The 19,570-nt window shown below is 47.0% G+C and overlaps 1 protein-coding gene across 4 annotated transcripts; it reads right to left on the bottom strand.

Moving 5' to 3' along the window:
• Window positions 1-153: 153 nt before the first annotated feature.
• On the bottom strand, window positions 154-19,150 carry STAT2 (signal transducer and activator of transcription 2). Of its 4 annotated transcripts, none has more exons than XM_059184944.1 (24): window positions 19,004-19,150; window positions 16,696-16,909; window positions 16,385-16,538; window positions 15,937-16,032; window positions 15,669-15,758; window positions 15,502-15,577; window positions 14,967-15,052; window positions 14,658-14,806; window positions 7,457-7,615; window positions 7,263-7,355; window positions 6,897-6,956; window positions 6,493-6,513; window positions 6,185-6,278; window positions 5,987-6,034; window positions 5,821-5,904; window positions 5,354-5,452; window positions 5,123-5,258; window positions 4,949-5,001; window positions 4,728-4,822; window positions 4,025-4,161; window positions 3,664-3,846; window positions 3,370-3,427; window positions 1,466-1,785; window positions 154-1,181 (listed from the first exon to the last, which is right to left on the bottom strand). In XM_059184944.1, the coding sequence occupies exons 2-24, from the start codon at window positions 16,824-16,826 to the stop codon at window positions 1,039-1,041; spliced, it is 2,565 nt and encodes an 854-aa protein (XP_059040927.1). In that variant the 5' UTR covers window positions 16,827-16,909; window positions 19,004-19,150; the 3' UTR covers window positions 154-1,038. The 4 variants fall into 4 exon arrangements, with proteins under 4 accessions (XP_059040927.1, XP_059040929.1, XP_059040928.1 ...); XM_059184946.1 differs by having other exon boundaries at window positions 14,967-15,034; XM_059184945.1 differs by having other exon boundaries at window positions 16,696-16,839; window positions 19,004-19,129.
• Window positions 19,151-19,570: the final 420 nt, after the last annotated feature.

The raw sequence follows: 19,570 nt of genomic DNA, 5'->3' as shown, positions 1-19,570 counted from the left end.
AGTTATGCTAGAAAAAAACAGCCATTGTCCTGGGATTCCCTGGGAATGATTAATGTGTGAGACTGTCTGGAAGCCAATGATAAACATTCAAAGTTCTAAGTTCGGGGAACGTGGTTTTTGCCCAGGTCCACACCCAAGGAATAGAAACTCTCCTTTCAGATAAGCAATATATTGTACAAAAGAACAAATGGTTATCTTAATAGAGAAATATCTAAGACCCAGGGCTTCTCTTCCTCTGTAAAAATACCACATTCTATCTAATACTATAAAAAGTGATCCCTAAATTCTCAGCCACCCTACCATCCCTGGCCTCCAAGAGTGATTTGTCTCCTAAGCATTGAGGAAGTGGAGACTGAACGGAGTAAATTATTGTGCAAAGCTTCACAGAATATTAGATTGGCAGGATCATTTTAGGGGAAGGAACGGGTGTGGCCAGCTTGGGGGGCAGGGGAAGACACTGGTATGCAGGGGACGTTTATCTCCTATTCCCTTCTGCTGAGGAGAGCTTCGCATGGTGGGCTGAAGCAGGAAGCTCTCAGTCATGGCAGAAAACAAAGGAATTTAGGCCTTGAATCAGGAGTGGGAGAAGGAAGGAAAAGGTTATTCTAGACATGAAAGAACCAGAAGAGAGAAATGGAATCCTATCACATGTCTCTGTTCCCTATGGATGGCCAATGCTAGTGGGCACCACCACATTAGCCTTACCAACTATTCAAATGTTGACATCTTCCTTTACTGGAAAGAAGCCACTCCAAGTGCCTGAGCCCCCTCAACACCACCTAACTCTGCTGGCCTACCCTCAGAACTCCGGTACCTCCCCAAACAGCAGCTGGCCTCAAAGATCCTAGTTAGAGCCATGGCTAACATCTCTTCTGGTTCCTTGGTGCCCCTTCCTTATCCATAGTCTGCCTTTACTTCCCACTCCCAATGCCAGAGTTAACCAGGTTGGAACAGGTTTTCCATCCTTGGAAAGCAACACTGTGATGTGGGGGGGTAGAAGGGACAAAAGATACAGGAAGAACAGAGGAAATGTTGTTCCTAGTAGTCAGAAGGTATCAAGGGCCCATCCGTGTGGAAATGGCTGGGGTGGAAGACGTAAGCCTCGTCCACGGTGTTCTGTCCAGCAAACAGAGGGTCACCATTTGTCATGATTTCTTCAATCTTCATAGTGTTTCTGAAGACTAAGGTAGTCCAAAGAAAGAAATCAGGCCCTGATCTTAGGTAAGGAGTTCCCAACCCAGCAGGGAAAATGAGGGAGGATGGCAGGAGAGGTCTGAACAAGGCCCAAGGAGGCACTTAGGTTGGGGAAAGAGGGGCATGTACATTTCCTAATAAAAGGAATCACAAAGAAATGAGCCTCCCTCCAAAGAGGAGCTTAGAGCTCAGCTTTTTCTATAATGGGTAAGGGAGGGCAATCGGTAAAGGGAATGTGTCCCCTCTTCCCGAGCTCCATCTCATCACTTACTTTCCATTTCGTCAGTGTTCAAGTGTCTCAGGTCATGGGGCAAATCTGGCTCTGACACTGCCTGGGATACAGGGTCTAGAAGAGGCTCCAGCTTCAGCTCTGGTCCCACGTTTGGCTCTGGCATTCCTGCTACCACATCTAGTGTGGGCTCTGGCAGGGGCTCGAGGGCTGGCCCCAGGTCCAGGCCTGCCTCTAGCAGTGGCCCTAACTCCAGGCCTGTTTCTTGCCCTAGCAATGGTGCCAGGCCCGACTCCAGCTCAGATGACTCCGCCTCTGGCTCCAGCTTAAGGTCTGGCAGTTGCTGCAGCTCATCGACCTGTCTGGATACCACAACACAGACAAAGGTGCAGGGCTGGTTGTTTAGGGGAAGTGGGGAATGGCAGAGCAAGCAGAGACTATCTCTCTAGGCTAAGAAGGCAACAGAGCGGAGAGGGGGGTGGGCAGTGCCTGGTTGGCTCAGTGAGTTAAGCATCTGACTCTTGATTTCAGCTCAGGTCATGATCTCAGGATTTTGAGATCAAGCCTCAGGTCAGGCTCCATGCTCAGTGTGGCAGAATCTGCTTGAGATTCTCTCTCAGCCTCTCCCTCTACCACCCCACCCTACCCCACTGCTCACCCGCTTTCTCTCTCTCAAATAAATAAATACAATCTTAAAAAATAAAAAAGAAGAAGAAGGCAACAGAGCAACAGAGCAGAGGGCTTAAAAGCACAGGCTTTGGAATCAGGCTTGCCAGAGTTTGAGCCCTATTATTTATTGGATGGGTGATCTTTAGCTTTCTGAGCCTCAGATTTATCGTCAATAAAATGGGACCACCACCGCCTAATAGAATACAAGAGGCAGTAGGATGGTTAAACGCAGGACTTTGGAGATTCTCCTGTCGGCTTTGAAGACACAAGCTGCCAGGAATCCTACAGCTCCAAGAAAATTAATTCAGCCAACGATCACTTGAGCTTTGAAGAGAACCACAGCCTCAGATGAGATCGAAGTCCTAACCGAAACTCTGAACTGCAGCCTCGTGAGGCCCTGAGCAAAGAACTCAGCTAAGCCATGACCAGACTCTTGATCCATGGAAAATGTGAGATAATAAATGGGTGTTGTTGGGGTGCCTAGGTGGCTCAGTGGGTTAAGCCTCTGTCTTCGGCCCCCGTCATGATCTCAGGGTCCTGGGATGGAGCCCTGCATCGGACTCTCTGCTCAGCAGGGAGCCTGCTTTCCCCTCTCCCTCTGTCTGCCTCTCTGCCTACTTGTGATCTCTCTGTCAAATAAATAAATGAAATCTTTAAAAAAAAATAAATAGATGGGTGTTGTTTTAAGATGGAAAAAAAAAAAAAAAAAAGCAGGACTTTGGAATTTGGCAGACCTGGATCGTTTCTTAGCTAGGTACCGGAAGCATGCTACAGTAAACCTCACGTTCTTTGGCTACAGAGGTTCATACCCACAGCCACCTCATGGGCCTAGTACAAAGATTCAATAAATCAGAAACTAAACACAGACATTTAGTCCCATATCTGCCATATGATAAATTTTCCTTAAATGTGGCTGTTAATCACCTACTTGGGTGGATTCTCAAAAGGATTCAATAAAATGAAAAAACAAAACAAAACAAAACAAAAAAACCAACCAAACCTGTTGTTAAAAAAGTATCTAGTACCATGCTTCAAGTAGCTGCCCAGGAACATCAGTGGTGATGGCGGGTATTAGCAGGGAAGGCCTGTAGAAACAACCTAAGGATGGCAGCAGAACACTAGAGAGGAAAGAGGATGGCAGAACCAGAAAAAAACCCTAGAGGCTCAAGAGTATGGGTTAGTAGGAGAGTAGGTCAGCGAGGTGAACTGGGCAGATCTGGGTCACTCCATCAGCCAACAAGGGTTAGGGAGGATGGGTCGAGAAACACATCTCTCACCTGTTAGAGACCACGATGAGCTTATGTTTCAGGTATTTCCTCCGTTCTTCAATATTAACTGTGGGGCACATATGCAAGAGGATAGGGACGTCAGGGGGCTGGATGCATAGCCCAAGGACCCCTCATGCAAATGGTCCTGATAACCATGTCTCCCCACTAACAATTGGCATCCTAGGCACAAAGACTTTCACTTCTCTGGCTATCCATTTTTCCACGTCTGGAGGAAAGATATTGGGTTTGTAGATGCCTGAGAACCCCTGCCACCTTCCAGGGACGTGTGTCAACACTTCTCACCTTTCTCTTGGTAGTAGCGCCCGAAAGCCTCATCCCGGGGGATTCGGGGGTAGAGGAAGCGCAGTGGGTTCTCCGGGATGTTCTCCTCGGTGAGCAGCTGATAGTGGCGAATGATTTTAGTCAGTGGGAGAGACTGCAGCACGTCCTTGGTGAAAGGCTGCACGGAGTAGATGAGCACCCTGTCTGCAGAAGGGATGTGGGAACAGGCAGGCATGAAAGAGGAGGTTGGGCCTGGGATGACCCCGCCCTGCCCGTCCAACCCCAAGCCTGCTGAGAGATTGCGGACAGAGCCAGGGAAGTCCAGGGCGGCCGAGGGCCAGAGTGGACCGGCTCTGGGGACCTCGAGGGCAAAGCTGCTGACCGTCATCCTGATGTTCCACCCACGAGCAGGTAATGCCCCCTTCCGATGTTTCGCTGAAGCGCAGTAAAAAGGTGCCGGACATGGTCTTCTTGAGCAGCTTGCGCTCCTGGCTCCGGCTCACGAAGCCCATGATACATCTGAAACACAGAAAGGCTGCCATGAGGCTGACCCGCCTCCCTGCTCCCCCGCTCTCCCTGTCTGGGGAGGGAGGGCCAGGTTCTGGGGCCTTGCTCTCGGCCAAGTCACTTCATCTTACTGACAGTATTGGTATCCGCCTTCCATGGTTGGAGGAGGTACGAGACTTCCGCGAAGTCAGAGACGAAAAGCATCTTGTAAGAGGCAAAATGCTGTACAAATGAGCAAGGCAGTGTCGTGCAAAGCGCGTGGGCTTGCAGACAGGCCTGGGTTTGAATCCCAACTACGCCCGTTGGGTGAATTCTTGAACATCTCTGCGACTCCGCGTCGTTCCAAGGAGTACACGAAAGAACTCATAAAGAGCGCTCATCAGGCTCCCAGGGCTCAGTGGACACTGGGCGTGCGCTGGCTGTGACTATTTTTGCACACCGGAGCGGATGTGACCTTGCGATCTTGCACCAGTGTTTGCTCTCTCCTTTTCCACCACAGGAGGGCGCACCGGTCCGCTCTCAAGCCCAGAAAGCCAGAAAGGGAGTGGCGGGGAGAGGGAGGCTGACCTAGGCCTTACCCATCATTCCAGAGATCCTTCAGGTGGTCATGCACGAGCTCCAGAATTTTGTCCAACCACGTCCAGAACGGTAGCTTGCCAGGAGGGCTCTCTCGCTGCAGGAGGAATGGGAAAGCAGGAAGAGACGTGGAGGTGTCCGCAGTGAGCAGAACGTGTGAGGAAGGGAAGGACTAGGGTTTGCGTAGAAGCTTGATCTGGCCGCATGGGATGCAGGGAGTTACCTTAGTGAAGTCAGCCCAGGATAACAATGCGCCCTCCGTCCTACAGTTCTGCCCTGAGGGAAGACAGGCAGTTCAGATAATGGAGAAGGCAAGGCCAGGGTCCCTGGAACGGAACGGATGGAGGGCTGGGGAGACAACAACGAGGGAAAGGCTGAGGGAAAAGGAGGTCTGTACCAAACAGCTTGTTCTTCAGCATGCTCAGCTGGTCTTGGTCAAGACCTCGGCCAACGTAGGAGGAGAACTGCCAACTGAGAGCAGGACCCAGCAAGCTCCAGGGGGCCTTGGGGGGGCTGGAGAACAACTGCTGATTCTGCACGGGTGGGAAGAATGGCTCAGAAGAAGTGCCCTCATGCCAAGCTTCCACACCCCTCCTGGCCATCCTTCACCGTTGGCCCCACCTCCTACCTGGGGGTTTGAGCTAAGCAGATTGAACCAAAGAACTGAGGCCCAGGCAATGGAGACTTGGTTCATGTTAGAAATAATCACCACAGGGAGGGTGTCCGTCTGAAGAGAAAACAGGAGTCAGTGGAGGGATGTAATGTTTCTAGCTTTGACGGGGGCAAAGGGGGAGAATTTCCCAAGGCTTCTATTTATTTATTTTTTTTAAAGATTTTTATTTATTTATTTGATAGATAGAGAGAGATCACAAGTAGACAGAAGGCAGGCAGAGGGAGAGGGGGAAGCAGGCTCCCCGCTGAGCAGAGAGCCTGATGTGGGGCTCGATCCCAGGACCCTGAGATCATGACCTGAGCTGAAGGCAGAGGCTTAAACCACTGAGCCATCCAGGCGCCCCCCAAGGCTTCTATTTAACCCCTTCTTAATGCCTTCAGCCAAATCTGCTTCATTTCTCCCTGCCCTCCATTTTCACTCACTTTCAGCTCCTCCTGCAGACCCTGGTAGGTGTATTTGACGGTAATGCTTATAATGTGCAGTTCCTCTGTCACACCCACCATTCCCTAGGACAGCCGAAGACACAAACATCAGAGGGCCCTTTGGCAAGTTCCTCCCATCCCCCCATTCTCTCTGTCCAGGCCTCACCTTATTGCAGCCCTTTCCTGAACCACCTGAACGTTGCTCCACCAGAGTCTGTGGGTTGAGAGAAGGAGAGAAAAATGCCAGAGTGGGGATGTCCAAGTTCCCTGGAACCCCTGTTTTGCCTCAAGACTTCCCAAGGCCTGGGAATTTCCTTCAGCCTGTTCCACTGGACCAGACACTTAAGCTACTAGCCCTTCTTACCAGGTAGCGGAAGTCCCAAATTAAGCCCTGACTCTGCCCTTTCTCCGGGGTCAAAGTTTTCTGGTTTGAGGTTAGAATGTTGAACTTCCGGAAGCTATTTCAGGGGGAAGAAGATATATGGAGAACAGAAGCAGAGTTACTCTAAAAACTCAGCAGGAAAAACAACACATATTCCGCCTCATGTCGGTTCTCCCTTCTCCCTTTGTCCATACCCCAACCAAATCAACCTCCTCCTTGCCTGCGCCCCCATGTGGTTGTGCAGGTCGTGCAGCGCCCAGATGTTTGCAGCATCCTTGTCAGACACCTACCTTTGTGATTGAGGAGGATTCCTGAAAAGGAAAAAAAAATCACTGGGAAGCAAAATCAGTGTAGAAGTTAGGAATTTAGTCTTTAGGAATAGATAGACCTGGGTTCAAACCCAGATCTGCGCTCACTAGCCACATGGCCTTGCACAGGAGACATACCCTCTCCAGGCTTATTTCTTCATTTGAATGGTGCACTGATAATACCTAACTCATGGGGTCCCTGTGACGAACAAGGACTTGACAAGCTGTAGGTTATGTAGTGCTCGACAAAAGTGAGGAGTTCATTTCTGAGTAGGCATGGACAGGGTAAGAACACAACCCCAGGACCTTATGGTAAAGACTGCGTGTCTCCTCTGCCCCAGAAGCCTATGCCCCAGCCTCCCCATGGTCCATGTGCCCCACCGGACCTGTCAATGGAGACTTCTGCAGTCAGTGACTCATTGCCTTCCTGGAGTCTCACCAGCAGCCTAGGGAAAAAGGAGTTGGATAGAGAAAAGCAGTCAGTCTCCATCTCCTGGAGAGATCAGATGTTTGAAGAAGACAAGGTAAGAGATTAGAAGACCTAGGTGACAGGAGGAAAAGAAGCAGAAGAAGAAGAAGAAAAAGAAGAAGGAGAAGGAAAAGAGTAGGTGGGGGGAAGGTGGTAGTGGTGGTGGTAGGTGGATTGGGGAGAAAAGAGAGAAGACAAGATCAGAGAGATCTGTAAAGCCAGAAAGCAAACAGTAGTACCAGAGCTGGAGAAAGGAAGCAGGAATGAGTTCTGAAATGCCAACCTTGTTTGGACAGTGAACTTGGTCCCAGTCTTGAGGATGAGGGGTCGATGGGGAGTTTGGGGCATGCAGGGCTGGATTTCTACCACAAAGGCTCTGCAGAGAGAGATGGAGGAGAGAATAGAGCTCAGTCTCTATACGGATGGCTCCTCTTGCTCTTTCTGCCCTCCCAGGAGCTCCCACACTGGCCTCTAGACCTTTGGAGCAGGTGGTGTAGCAACTCCATGACCTGAGCCTCCCGCAGGTCCACCCCTCTGGTCAGAGGGTCATTTTGATAGCTAACCAGGCATCTCAATCCCTTCAGCTCCTTCAACAGCTGGCGCAGGTGAAACAACAGCTTGGCTCCAGCTGTGAACCTGGGTGATGGGATTCCAGAGAGGGAGAGAGAACTGATGAGTGTCCTGGTGCCCCCAGACGGGCTCCAGAAGCTCTCCTTTAACTAGATAGAAAGCAAGAAACTGACTGGAACAAAAAAAGAACCCAGAAGCATATGAAAGATGATGCAACATGACTGATAATCCGAGGGATTAAAATCAAAGCCACTTTCACATATGAAACTGCTGAGAGATTTATTTCTATAATGAAGCTATTTTCATATGATGCTTGATATGTACTATTACTCTAAGTACTTAATGTATTTAATCCTTATCACAACTCGATGAGGTGGCTACTATTATTAGTTCCATTTTACAGATAATTGAACTGTAGTAGAGAAAGGCTAAGTGACTTGCTCAAGGTCATAGAACTAGTATGGAATGAGTGGGTGATCCAGGCAGTCTGGCTGCATAATCCAGACTTTTTAAAGTAGGCTCCACCCCCAAAGTGGGGATCAAACTCACCACCCCAAGATCAAGAGTCACATGCCCTACCTACCAAGTCTGCCATAATACTTCAACTTCTGTACTTTACTATCTCTATAACAAAAGATAATAATAGGCAATGTGGTGACAGGAAGTCAATTATACGCTACATATGAGCAAATAGACTAGGATAGCAATTTGGAACTAACGTCTAAAAAGACTCAAAAAACATGCACACCATTTGCAGTATTTCTTTTCTCTCTCTCTCTCTCTCTCTTTTTTTTTTTTTTTTTTTTTTTTTTTTTTTTGTAGGTTTGTGCCCAGCATGGAGCCCAATACAGGGCTTGAACTCACAACCCTGAGATCAAGACCTGAACTGAGATCAAGACTTAACCTACTGAGTCACCTAGGTGCCCCTGCAGTCTTCTATTTCTAAGCTGTATCCTAAGGAAATAATCAGACAACAACTATTAATCATATAGGTTCAATTGCTTTTAAGTTTATTAATTTAAGTCATCTCTATGCCCAATGTGGGGCCTGAACTCACAACCCCAAGATCAAGAGTCACACCCTCCAGAAACTGAGCCAGGCAGGTGCCTAGGCTCAAATTTTTAACTTGCAAAAAGTATCCAAAAATACTAAATTGTTAAAAATCACAAGATAGTACATATGATATGACTCCTATTTAAAATAAATATACAGGGGTGCCTGGGTGGTTCAGTCAGTTAAGGACCTGCTTTCAGCTTGGGTCATGATCCTGGAGTCCTGGGATGGAGCCCCATGTTGGGCTCTATGCTCAGTGGGGAGTTGGCTTCTCACTCTCTCCCTCGGCCCCCCGCCAAATAAATAAATAAGTAAATAAAATACTGAAAAAACAAAACAAGGGATGCCTGGGTGGCTCAGTCAATTAAGCATCTACTTTTAGCTCAAGTCATGATCCCAGGGTCCTGGGATCAAGTAGTGCATAAGGCTCCTTGCTCTGCAGGGAGCCTGCTTCTCCCTCTGGCTGCCACTCCCCCGTTAATGCTTGCTTGCTCGCTCTCTCTCTCTCTCTGACAAATAAATAAATAAAATAAAATCTTTATTTTTATTTCTTTTTTTAAAAAAGATTTTATGGGGCACGTGGGTGGCTCAGTCGTTAAGTGTCTGCCTTCAGTTCAGGTCATAATCCCCGGGGTCCTAGGATCGAGCCCTGCATCCAGCTCCCTGCTTAGCAGGAGGCCTGGTTCTCCCTTTTCCACTCTCCCTGCTTGTGTTCCCTCTCTCGATGTATTCCCTCTCTCACTGTATCTCTCCCTGTCAAATACATAAATAAAATCTTTTAAAAAAATTTAAATTAAAAAAAAAAAAAAAGGGATGCCTGGGTGCCTCAGTCAGTTAAGCCGCTGCCTTCAGCTCAGGTCATGATCCCAGGGTTCTGGGATCGAGTCCCGCATCGGGCTCCTCGCTCGGCAGGGAGCCTGCTTCTCTATCTGCCTCTGCCTGCTACTCTGTCTGCTTGTGTGCATGCTCTCTCTCTGACAAATAAATTTTTTAAAAATTTAAAAAATAGAAAGATGAAAAAGATTTTATTTGGGGCATCTGGGTGGCTCAGTTGTTAAGCATCTGCCTTTAGCTCAGGTCATGATCCCAGGGGCCAGGGATGGAGCCCCGCATTGGGCTCCCTGCTCAGTAGAGAGCTTGTTTCTCCCTCTCCCTCTGCTGCTTCCCCTGCTTGTGCTCTCTCTGTCAAATAAATAAGACCTTTAAAAATAATAATAAAAGGGGCATCTGGGTGGCTCAGTGGGTTAAAGCCTCTGCCATCGGCTCAGGTCATGATCTGGGATGGAGCCCCACATTAGGAATTTCTGCTCAGCAGAGGGCCTGCTTCCCCCCTTCTCTCTCTCTGCCTACTTGTGATCTCTGCCTGACAAATAACCAAATAAAATCTTTTAAAAAGTAATAATAATAAAAAATAAAAAAGATTTTATTTATTTGACAGAAAGAGAACAAGCAGGGGGAGCAGCAGAGGGAAGAGAGAAGCAGGCTCTTCGCTGAGCAGGGAGCCCAATGCAGGGCTCGATCTCAGCACCCTGGAATCATGACCTGGACCAAAGGCAAATGTTTAAACAACTGAGCCACCCAGGCGCCCCAATAAAATCTTAAAAAACAAAACAAAACAATGAAACAAAGGATCAACACAATAACACCACCAAAAGAAAGGTGTATCTTTTAACCCAGGAATACCACTTTTGAGAATTTATAGTACAGAAATAATTAGGGATATAAAGATAAAGCTATGAGGATGTTTACTGCAGCACTGTTTAAAATAGCAAGAAATCGGGGTGCCCAGCTGATTCAGTTGGAGCAGCACACAACTCCTGATCTCAGGGTTGTGAGTGTGAGCCTCACACTGGGTGTAGAGATTGTTTAAATAAATAAATAAACTTAAAAAAAAATCCTTTCTCAAAAAAAAAAAAAAAAAAAATCCTTTTTCATCTTACAAAATGGTGGGTGAAAAAGATGAGAAGCCAGATCCTAAGGAAAAGAAACCTGGAGCCAAGAAGGCTGAAGCTGGTAGCAGGATGAAGGAGGGTAACCTCAAGGCTGAAATGCCAAAGAAATGGGAGCCCCATTGCAGCCCAAAACCCTGTCCTAGTCAGAGGAATTGGCATGTAGTTCCTATCGGCTATGTATTCCAGAAAGGCCATGTACAACAGGAAGTATTCAGCAGCTAAATCCAGAGTTGAAAAGAAAAAGAAGGTTCCTGCTACTGTCACAAAACCAGTTGGTGGTGACAAGATTGGTGATACCGGGGTAGTTAAACTTCCCCAAATGCCTAAGTATTATCCTACCGGAGATGGGGCTTGAAAGCTGTTGAGCCATGGCAAAAAAAACCTTTCAGGCAGCATGTGAGAAAACTGCAAGCTAGTGTCACCACTTTTTTTTTTTTTTAATTTTATTTATTTATTTGAGAGAGAGAGAAAGAGAGAGAGAATGAGTGGGGGGAAGGGCAGAGAGAGAGGAAGAAGGAGAAGCAAACTCCCTGTTGAGCAGGGAATCCCATTCAGGGCTTGATCCCAGGACCCTGAGATCATGATCTGAGAGGAAGGCAGACACTTAACTGACTGAGCCACCCAGGTGCCCCTCCAGGCACCACTGTGATCATCCTCCCTGGGCTCCACAGAGGCAAGAGGGTGGTTTTCCTGAATCATTAGAACAGTGTGGCTTGCTACTTGTGACTGGACCTCTGGCCCTCAATCAAGTTCCTCTGCGTAGAACATACTACAAATCTGTCATTGCCACCTCCACCAAGATTGCTATCAGCAGTGTGCAAATTCCCAAGCATCTCACTGATGCTTACTTCAAGAAGAAGTTGCATAAACCCAGACACCAGGAAGGTGAGATCTTTAACAGAAAATTGTGAGATTACAGAGCAGTGCAAGGTTGACCAGAAAGCTGTGGAATTGCAAATTGTGCCAAAACTCAAAGCTGATCTTCAGCTCCAGGGCTACCTCTGCTCTGTGTTTTCTCCCATGAATGGAGTTTACCCTCACAAACTGGGGACTTTTTTTTTTTTTTTTTACAAAGAATCTAAAAACGGACCCATTTCCAGATTAAAAAAAGAAAAAAAGAAAAGGAAAGGAAAGGAAAGGGAAGAGAGAGGGAGGGATGGAGAGAGAAAGAACAAAAGAAAGAGAGAGGGAGGGAAGGAAGGAAAAAGAAAAAAAGGGAGGGAGGCAGAAGGAAGAAGAAAGAAAATGAGGGTAGGAAAGGAAGAAAAAGCTTGGAAAAAAACAAAATATTTGTTGAATATATATAATGGAATATTACTCACTCATAAAAAGAACAAAGTATTGCCATTTGCAATGACCTGGATGGAGCTAGTGTGCATTATGCTAAGTGAGTAAGTCAGTCAGAGAAGGACAAATACCATATGATTTCATTCATATGTGGAATTTAAGAAACGAAACAGATGAACATAGTGAGGATAAAAAGAGGCATACTGGGGCGCCTGAGTGGCTCAGTGGGTTAAAGCCTCTGCTTTCGGCTCAGGTCATGATCCCAGGGTTCTGGGATCGAGCCCCACATCGGGCTCTCTGCTCAGCGGGGAGCCTGCTTCCACTTCTTTCTCTGCCTGCCTCTCTGCCTACTTGTGATCTCTGTCTGTCAAATGGATGGATAAAATCTTTAAAAAAAAAAAAAAAAAAAAAAAGAGGCATACTATTGAACTGACTCTTAAACCATAGAGAACAAACTGAGGGTTGCTGCAGGGGAAGTGGGCTTAAGGAGGACACTTGTGATGAGCACTGGGTATTGTATGTAAGGGATGAATACCTAAATTCTATTCCTGAAACTATGGTGACTAACCAGGAATTTAAAAAATTTTTTTTGAAAAAATTTAAAAATTAAAAAGAGCAAGATATCACTCGTAGGTCAGAGTTTACCATACCCTATACAAATGATGGCTATGTTTGCAATTGCAGTTTAAGTAGTGATTCTTTATACTAAGCCCTATATATCTGTTTTCAATTTACCTGAACATTGTTGTGATTGATTCTTAATAGTTCACTTTTTATTTATTTATTTATTTATTTATTTGATGGAGAGAGAGAGAGAGAACAAGCAGTGGGAGCGGCAGGCAAAGGGAGAGGGAGAAGCAGGCTCCCCACCAAGCAGGGAGCCCAACCCAGGGCTCGATCCCAGGAACTTGGGATCATGATCTGAGCTGAAGGCAAACACTTAACTGACTGAGCCACCCAGATGCCCCAATAGTTTACTTTTTAAAATATTATTTAATTTTTTTAAAGTAAACTCGTGCTCACTTCGGCAGCACATATACTAAAGTAAACTCCACCCCTAATATGGGTCTTGAACTCATGACCCCAAGATTAAGAGCTGCATATTCTACCAACTGAGCCAGCCAGGCACCCCCATTTTTAATAAATAACAATGAATTTTCTCATTAGAAAATATTTAAAACAGTAGGTGTTTTAAGTATATTGAAAGACATAATTAGTTTTTTCCCCATTACAAAAAATTAATATAAAAGAGCTTACTTAAAAAAAATAGCAAGAACGGGGCGCCTGGGTGGCTCAGTGGGTTAAAGCCTCTGCCTTTGGCTCAGGTCATGATCCCAGGGTCCTGGGATCGAGCCCCACATTGGTCTCTCTGCTCAGCAGGGAGCCTGCCTCTCCCTCTCCCTCTGCCTGCCTCTTTGCCTACTTGTGATCTCTGTCAAATAAATAAATTAAAGAAAAATAGCAAGAAAGTAAAAAATCTAAATGTCCAAAAATAGGAGTTCATTAACTAAATTATGTTACCTCCATACAGGGAACTATGATGCAACCATTAAAAATAAAATGGGTGTAGGGCACATGTGTGGTTCAGTCAGTTAGGCATGTGACTCTTGATCTCAGCTCAGGTCTTGATCTCAGGGTCGTGAGTTCAAGCCCCACGTTGGGTTCCATGCTGGGCGTGGAGTCTACTTAAGCAAACAAACAAACAGACCCAAAAACATGGGTAAGGGGTGCCTGGCTGTCTCAGTCAGTAGGGCATGCAACTCTCAATCTCAGGGTAGTAGGTTTGAGTCCCACGTTGGGTGCAGAGTTTACTTAAAAAATAAATAAAATCTTAGAAAAAAAGAAACATCAGCCTGTCTTATTTTAAAAAAACAAATAAATAACACAGGTAAATACTGTAATACACTGCTAAGATAAAAAGCAAAAACCACAGTTCTCGAAACAGTACAAAAATACGATTCAATTTTTGTATAGTGTTACAGTAGCTACATCTGGGCAATAATAATAGGTAATGGTCTTTCTTTTTTTCTGATATTATAGTCACTACAGTTTAAAAAAAAAAAAAAAAGTAGTGGGGCACCTGGGTAGCTCAGCTGGTTAAGCAGCTGGCTTAGGATCTTGGCTCTGATCATGATCTCACAGTCCTGGGATTAAGGCCTTGTATCAGGCTCCGCACTCAGTAGGAAATCTGCTTAAGGATTCTCTTTCTCCCTCTGTCCCTCTCTCCTCCCCCGCCCTGCTTTTATTCTCTCTCTTCTAACATAGATAAATACATCTTTAAAAAAAAAAGTAGGGCGCCTGGGTGGCTCAGTGCGTTAAGCCGCTGCCTTCGGCTCAGGTCATGATCTCAGGGTCTTGGGATCGAGTCCCGCATCGGGCTCTCTGCTCAGCAGGGAGCCTGCTTCCCTCTCTCTCTCTCTCTCTCTCTCTCTGCCTGCCTCTCCATCTACTTGTGATTTCTCTCTGTCAAATAAATAAATAAAATCTTTAAAAAAAAAAAAAAAAAAAAAAAAAAGTAAAAAACCTATTTCTTAGGTGATTAAAAAGGAAGGAAAAACCAGCTATGGCTTAAACCATTCTTTTCACCAAAGCAAAGACCGGGCTCTGGGTTCTCTGCGTGGTGAGAATGAAGAGAGGTTCACTGTGGTCAGACAAGGGAGCTGGGATCATTTTGGGGAGCAGAGAGTAAGGACAGCAATATCTCCTGCCTAGATAGATCATTCATTACATGAACAAGAAAATTCATTACAATTCATGGTTTACAATTTACAAAGCACAGCGGCGTGGTTGGGACAAGGGCTGGGCGGGCCTCTCACCACTTCTCCAGCTGTTCCAACCCTCCATCCGAAGGGGCTCCGATGCAGGCTTTCTGCTGTTGGACTTTCCATTCCTCCAACTTGGGCAGCAGTAGCTCCACGAGGGTCGTTAACTGGCCTAGCAATGCTTTGATGGCATCCAGCACTTCCTAAGAAAGACATAAAGTAAGTAGTGAGCACTTCTCACGATCGCCCTCCACCACCCAACTGGGGAGGAAGAGACAAAGCAGCCAAGGCTAAGAGGCCAGGCCTCCCACATCCCTCATTTTCCCCATTCTCTGTTGCCCACTCCCTCTGTCTGCCTCCCACCTTTCTCCTTTTGTCCAGTTCATTGAGAGTCTCCTGCAGAAGCTGCTGCTGTCTCGTCTGATGGGGGTCTAAAGAGAGTGTCTTCACTGGATGATAGGAGCAGGAGTGAGACAAATGCTCAGACCTAGGGCTCCTTCCCCTCTCCATCCTGACCAGGACCTTGGGCAGATTTAGGGGCAGGGAGCAGGGGGCATTTTGAAGGGAGAAGAAGGGGACCCAAGCAAAGCAGAGGCACCTTTGGGCCCTCGGGGAGACTCTGAAGGGTCATGCCGGAACCAAAAGCCCACTCGATCTGCTGAGGCAGCTTGTCTCCCCAAGCGCCCACCCACTGGCCCTCAGCCACACCTCCAGCCTAACCTCCAGAGCCCTGGCTGGCCCTTGTAGCTCTCCCTGGGAGTGGGGCTGCACCCACTGCGGTTGGTACAGTAGCCAGAGATTACTGCTTCTTGGGGCTCTTCACTTCTCCCCTCTTCCACCCCTGGCCTCCCAGCAGGCACTAGTGTTTCGACCACCCCTCAGTGTGCTTGCTTCCTACCTTGGGCCTGGATCTTATACCGGAAGCAGAAGACATCCTGCTGGTCTTTCAGGTGGCAGATGGATTTCTTCAGTGTCTGGAGACGAGATAAGACCCAGAGGAGGCTGCTTCTGTGGGAGATGGCAGGCTGAGCCCTACTGACCCTAACTTTTCCCACATCCACTCACCTCCATCATAGCCTTTAATTCCAGGATCCGGGATTCAATCTCATGCTGCTGGCTCTCTGCGGGTGCTTCGAGGACTGGCTCTCCTTGCTCCTGAAATAAGAGACTCTGAGCACATTTTAATTCCGATCTTTCATCCCTAAAATCCAGCCTGCAATTATATATATCATGGAATGTGGGGGAGGATCTTGTTCTGAGACAAACTTCTGAGTCCTTTCCACAGTCACTCTCTACTCCAGGAGCTTTCAAAATCACTACAAATTGTTCTTACCAACTGAGCCCTCTGAGCCTGGATCAGAATTCTTTTTTCTTCCAGAAGGAGATTAAAGATCATCTCAGCCAACTGGGTAGGGCCCTGGGGAAGACCCTGCAGTAGGAAGATAAACAATTGGCTAAACTCAATTGTCATCAATGATCTAGCCCTCCAGACCTGCCCCACCACTGATCCCAGTAAGTCCTCCTCCTCCAGGGTCCTTTGCCCTCCCCCTCTTCACCACTGGTACCCTAAAACCTAGCCTCTTCCCCAACAGGGTCATCTAGACTCTGCCTTTCTCTCTGCCAGTGATCCCCCCAAGTCCAGACCTTGTCCTCCCTTTGCCCGGATTTGCCCCCATCCTTTCACATCTCCAGGTCCTGTTCCATACCCTAAACCATACTCCTCTATACTCCTCTATACTTTTCTATTCAGCTTTTTGGCTCTTCCTGGCTCCTCTAAGTACCTGAATGTCCCGAGAGAATTTTCGCAAGTTGTGCTGTAGTAACAGGAGCTCAGGGTCCTGACTGCAGCGGCCACACTCATTGTTCAGTTGGTCCAAGAAGTCGAAGAACAGCACGATAGCCTTGGAATCATCATTGCCCAGTGCAGCCTCTTGCCTGGGGATCAGAAATGACAAGGATTAGTATCACTGCGGGGTTGCTACCGTCTTTTGAGGCCTTCTAACCCCATCCTGCTTTTGGTGTCTCCAGGATCCTGGCGCTCAGAAGAACACTGTCTTCATCCTACCCACATCCAACTTCTTGAGGCACTCACCAGTTCTGGTCTTCAATCCAGACAGCTAAGTACTGTCGAATGTCCACCGGCAGGAGGCTATCTGAGTACAGCTGGTGCAGCTGATCCTGAAATGGGTTGTTGAGATTCTGCAACATCTCCCACTGCGCCATTTGGGGTCTGAGTCTGAAGGATGCAGGTTACAACCGGAAATTTTGCTAGACTAAATCAGCCACAGTCTCATCACTGCTTATCACTACAATAAAGATTTTTAATTACACAGGTAAGAAAAAAATGCGCACACACACATACAATTAAAGCTACATTGACCCCGCTCCTAATCTTGGTCCCTTCCCCTCTTGTCTTCACACATAACCAGTATTACCAGTCTGGTTCACATTCTTCCAGAGAGTACTATTTAAGAGCTCTAATATGGGGGCCTCTTTAAAGATAATTTTCAGGGGCACCTGGGTGGCTCAGTGGGTTAAAGCCTCTGCCTTCCACTCAGGTCCTGATCCCAGGGTCCTGGGATCGAGCCCCGCATCAGGCTCTCTGCTCAGCAGAGATCCTGCTTCCTTATCTCTCTGCCTGCCTCTCTGCCTACTTGTGATCTCTCTCTGTCAAATAAATAAAATCTTAAAAAAAAAAAGATAATTTTCAAACACACACACCAAGAAGAGTGAATAGGACAAGAACCATCCATGTATCCATCATTCAGCTTCACTAAACAATATTTACAACATCTTTATTTCATCTATCACCCTCAATGAATTTATTTTAGATTTATTTGCTTGTGTTTGTATTCACTTACATCGTAGATATTTATTTCAGCATGACCCCTGCTGGTCCCAAAACTTTATCAAGGGCTGAAACCTCTTTAGAGATAGGTATAATTTATAATCTGCTCTCCATACAGGAAGGAGGAACTCCATTCCAGATATTTAAATACTGCCCAAGGGGTCACTTAATCCCTAAGACTGTGATACTTCTAAGACCTCTATCGACCTCTGATTCTTCTTGTAGATTATCAACTTTGTGATAACTTTCCCTCCACCCCCCCCCCCAACCAGGGTGGGGTCAGGCAAAGAAAGCAGAGGTGTTTGTTTTTTCACAGTGAAATTTCACTCAAAACTGGTTCTTATGTCAACAAGTAGGCTGGGCTAAGAATCTTTCTTCCTCTCTTTCCCAGCCCCTGCCATCTGTCTGTTTAGGAAATCAAAACTTACTCTTGCTGCAGCCTGAACCTAACAGAAAAAGGTATTTACATACATCTGTGGTCTAAAAAAGGTCACATGATCTTATTACAAATGAAAGAAATATCTCTGCGGTGGGAGAGATTCTCTTCCACCAGTATGAATAATCATGAGATGCTTTTTAATGTCTTTGAAGTAGAAACACGGGGAGGAAAGGACTGGTCAGGAGTTCCTATTTTTCATTTTAAACCTTTTACTAGTGCTTAGCTTTTTAAACTATGCACCTGTACTGCTTTAAAACAAATAAACAAATAAAAAACAAAAAACAAAAAATGGAGAGGCCCCCCCCTTCTCCAGGAACGAATCTCCGTTATTATTAAAAGAGCAAGGTGGGAAGTTAACCTTGAGGTTTAAATATGAAAAAACAAAACAACAAAAACCCATGGTCTTCCCAAAATTGATCGCAAATAGGAGGGTTAAAGGCTGTAACACTTAACAAGTTTTTTTCCAGCATCTCCCATTCTCTTAGGCATATATTTTGTGCTCAACAGCTTTTGGGAAAAGAATTGCATTTTGTATGTGACCTCAGGCAAATCGTTTCACCTCTCTGTACCTTACACTTCTTTTTATTTATTTGACAGATCGCAAGTAGGCAGAGAGGCAGGCAGAGACAGAGGAGGAAGCAGTCTCTCCGCGGAGCACAGAGCTCCATGCAGGGCTCGATTCCAGGACTCTGGGATCATGACCTGAGCCGAAGGCAGAGCCTTAACCCACTGAGCCACCCGGGCACCACTGTACCTTACACTTCTTAACCTAACAATGAAGGAAGTGAAATCGTATCTACCTTCAGACATTGGTTTATTTGTTTTTGGGTTTTTGTTTTGTTTTGTTTTTTGGTGAGAATCAAAATTAAGACAGACCGGAAGGTAAAGGCATTGGCTAAGGGTATTGGAGGCTGCCAGGGAGTTTGGGAAGATGGGTTTTAGGGCTGGAGAGCTGGGCTGGATGGGGAGATTCGGTTATGCAGCAGGAGACAGTTCCTTCAACCTGGAGACGAAGTTTTACCACTCCCGGGCGTACACCCGGGGCCTGCTGCGTTTCCCACGCAGGAACTCGCGCCTGCACCCGACCCCCGCGCGCCCCCTCTGGGCCCGTACCTGATAAGGGTCTCAATCCCGTCTCTCCCTAGCGGTTCAGGGCCAGGCTTCCGGCCGCAAGAGCTCCAGCGCCCCGGCTAGCGCTCCGCCCTCGGCTTCATCCCACCCCTCGGGTCCGCCCCCTTGTAGCTGACTTTGGAGCGGAAGGCTGAACCCGGGAGCCAGCCATTCGCTGCCTGGCAACCGTGACGCTAGCTGCCATTCAGCCAAACCTTCCTAAGTTCATTGGCGCCGCCACAACTCCTCCCCCCCGTGGGGCGGGACAGGAGGCGCCGAAACCACACTTCCATCTCGAACGATTGGTGGGCTAGCTCAACTACGCCCCACCCCGTGCCCACGGAGGGAGGAGTCCAATTAATGGAATAGCCTGGAACTGAAACAGCTGATTTCCGAGAACCCTCGCTACTGGAACGAAACCGAGAGTTGCACGGGACCCTACAGGCTCTGAGAGCGCTTGGAGAGGTGGGACCGGAATTTCGACACTTTGGGATAGGAAGGGACGAGCTGTAGTCATATTTATTGATAGTACCTTGCTAAGAACTTGAGGTTCATTGTTTGGTTTTTAGT

This window comes from Mustela lutreola, chromosome 8, assembly GCF_030435805.1.
Source record: "Mustela lutreola isolate mMusLut2 chromosome 8, mMusLut2.pri, whole genome shotgun sequence".
In the NCBI taxonomy this organism is placed as follows: domain Eukaryota; kingdom Metazoa; phylum Chordata; class Mammalia; order Carnivora; family Mustelidae; genus Mustela; species Mustela lutreola.
Note: the sequence above shows the minus strand (reverse complement) of the source record. Positions and strands in the feature narration are given on the sequence as shown.

Coding starts and splice junctions, on each gene's coding strand:
- STAT2 (XM_059184944.1), bottom strand. CDS start 16,826: ATGGCGCAGTGGGAGATGTTGCAGAATCTCAACAACCCATTTCAGGAT. Junction 3,847..4,024: donor GGTGGAACATCAGGATGACG/GTCAGCAGCTTT, acceptor TCCCTTCTGCAG/ACAGGGTGCTCATCTACTCC. Junction 1,182..1,465: donor GAACACTGACGAAATGGAAA/GTAAGTGATGAG, acceptor GGACTACCTTAG/TCTTCAGAAACACTATGAAG.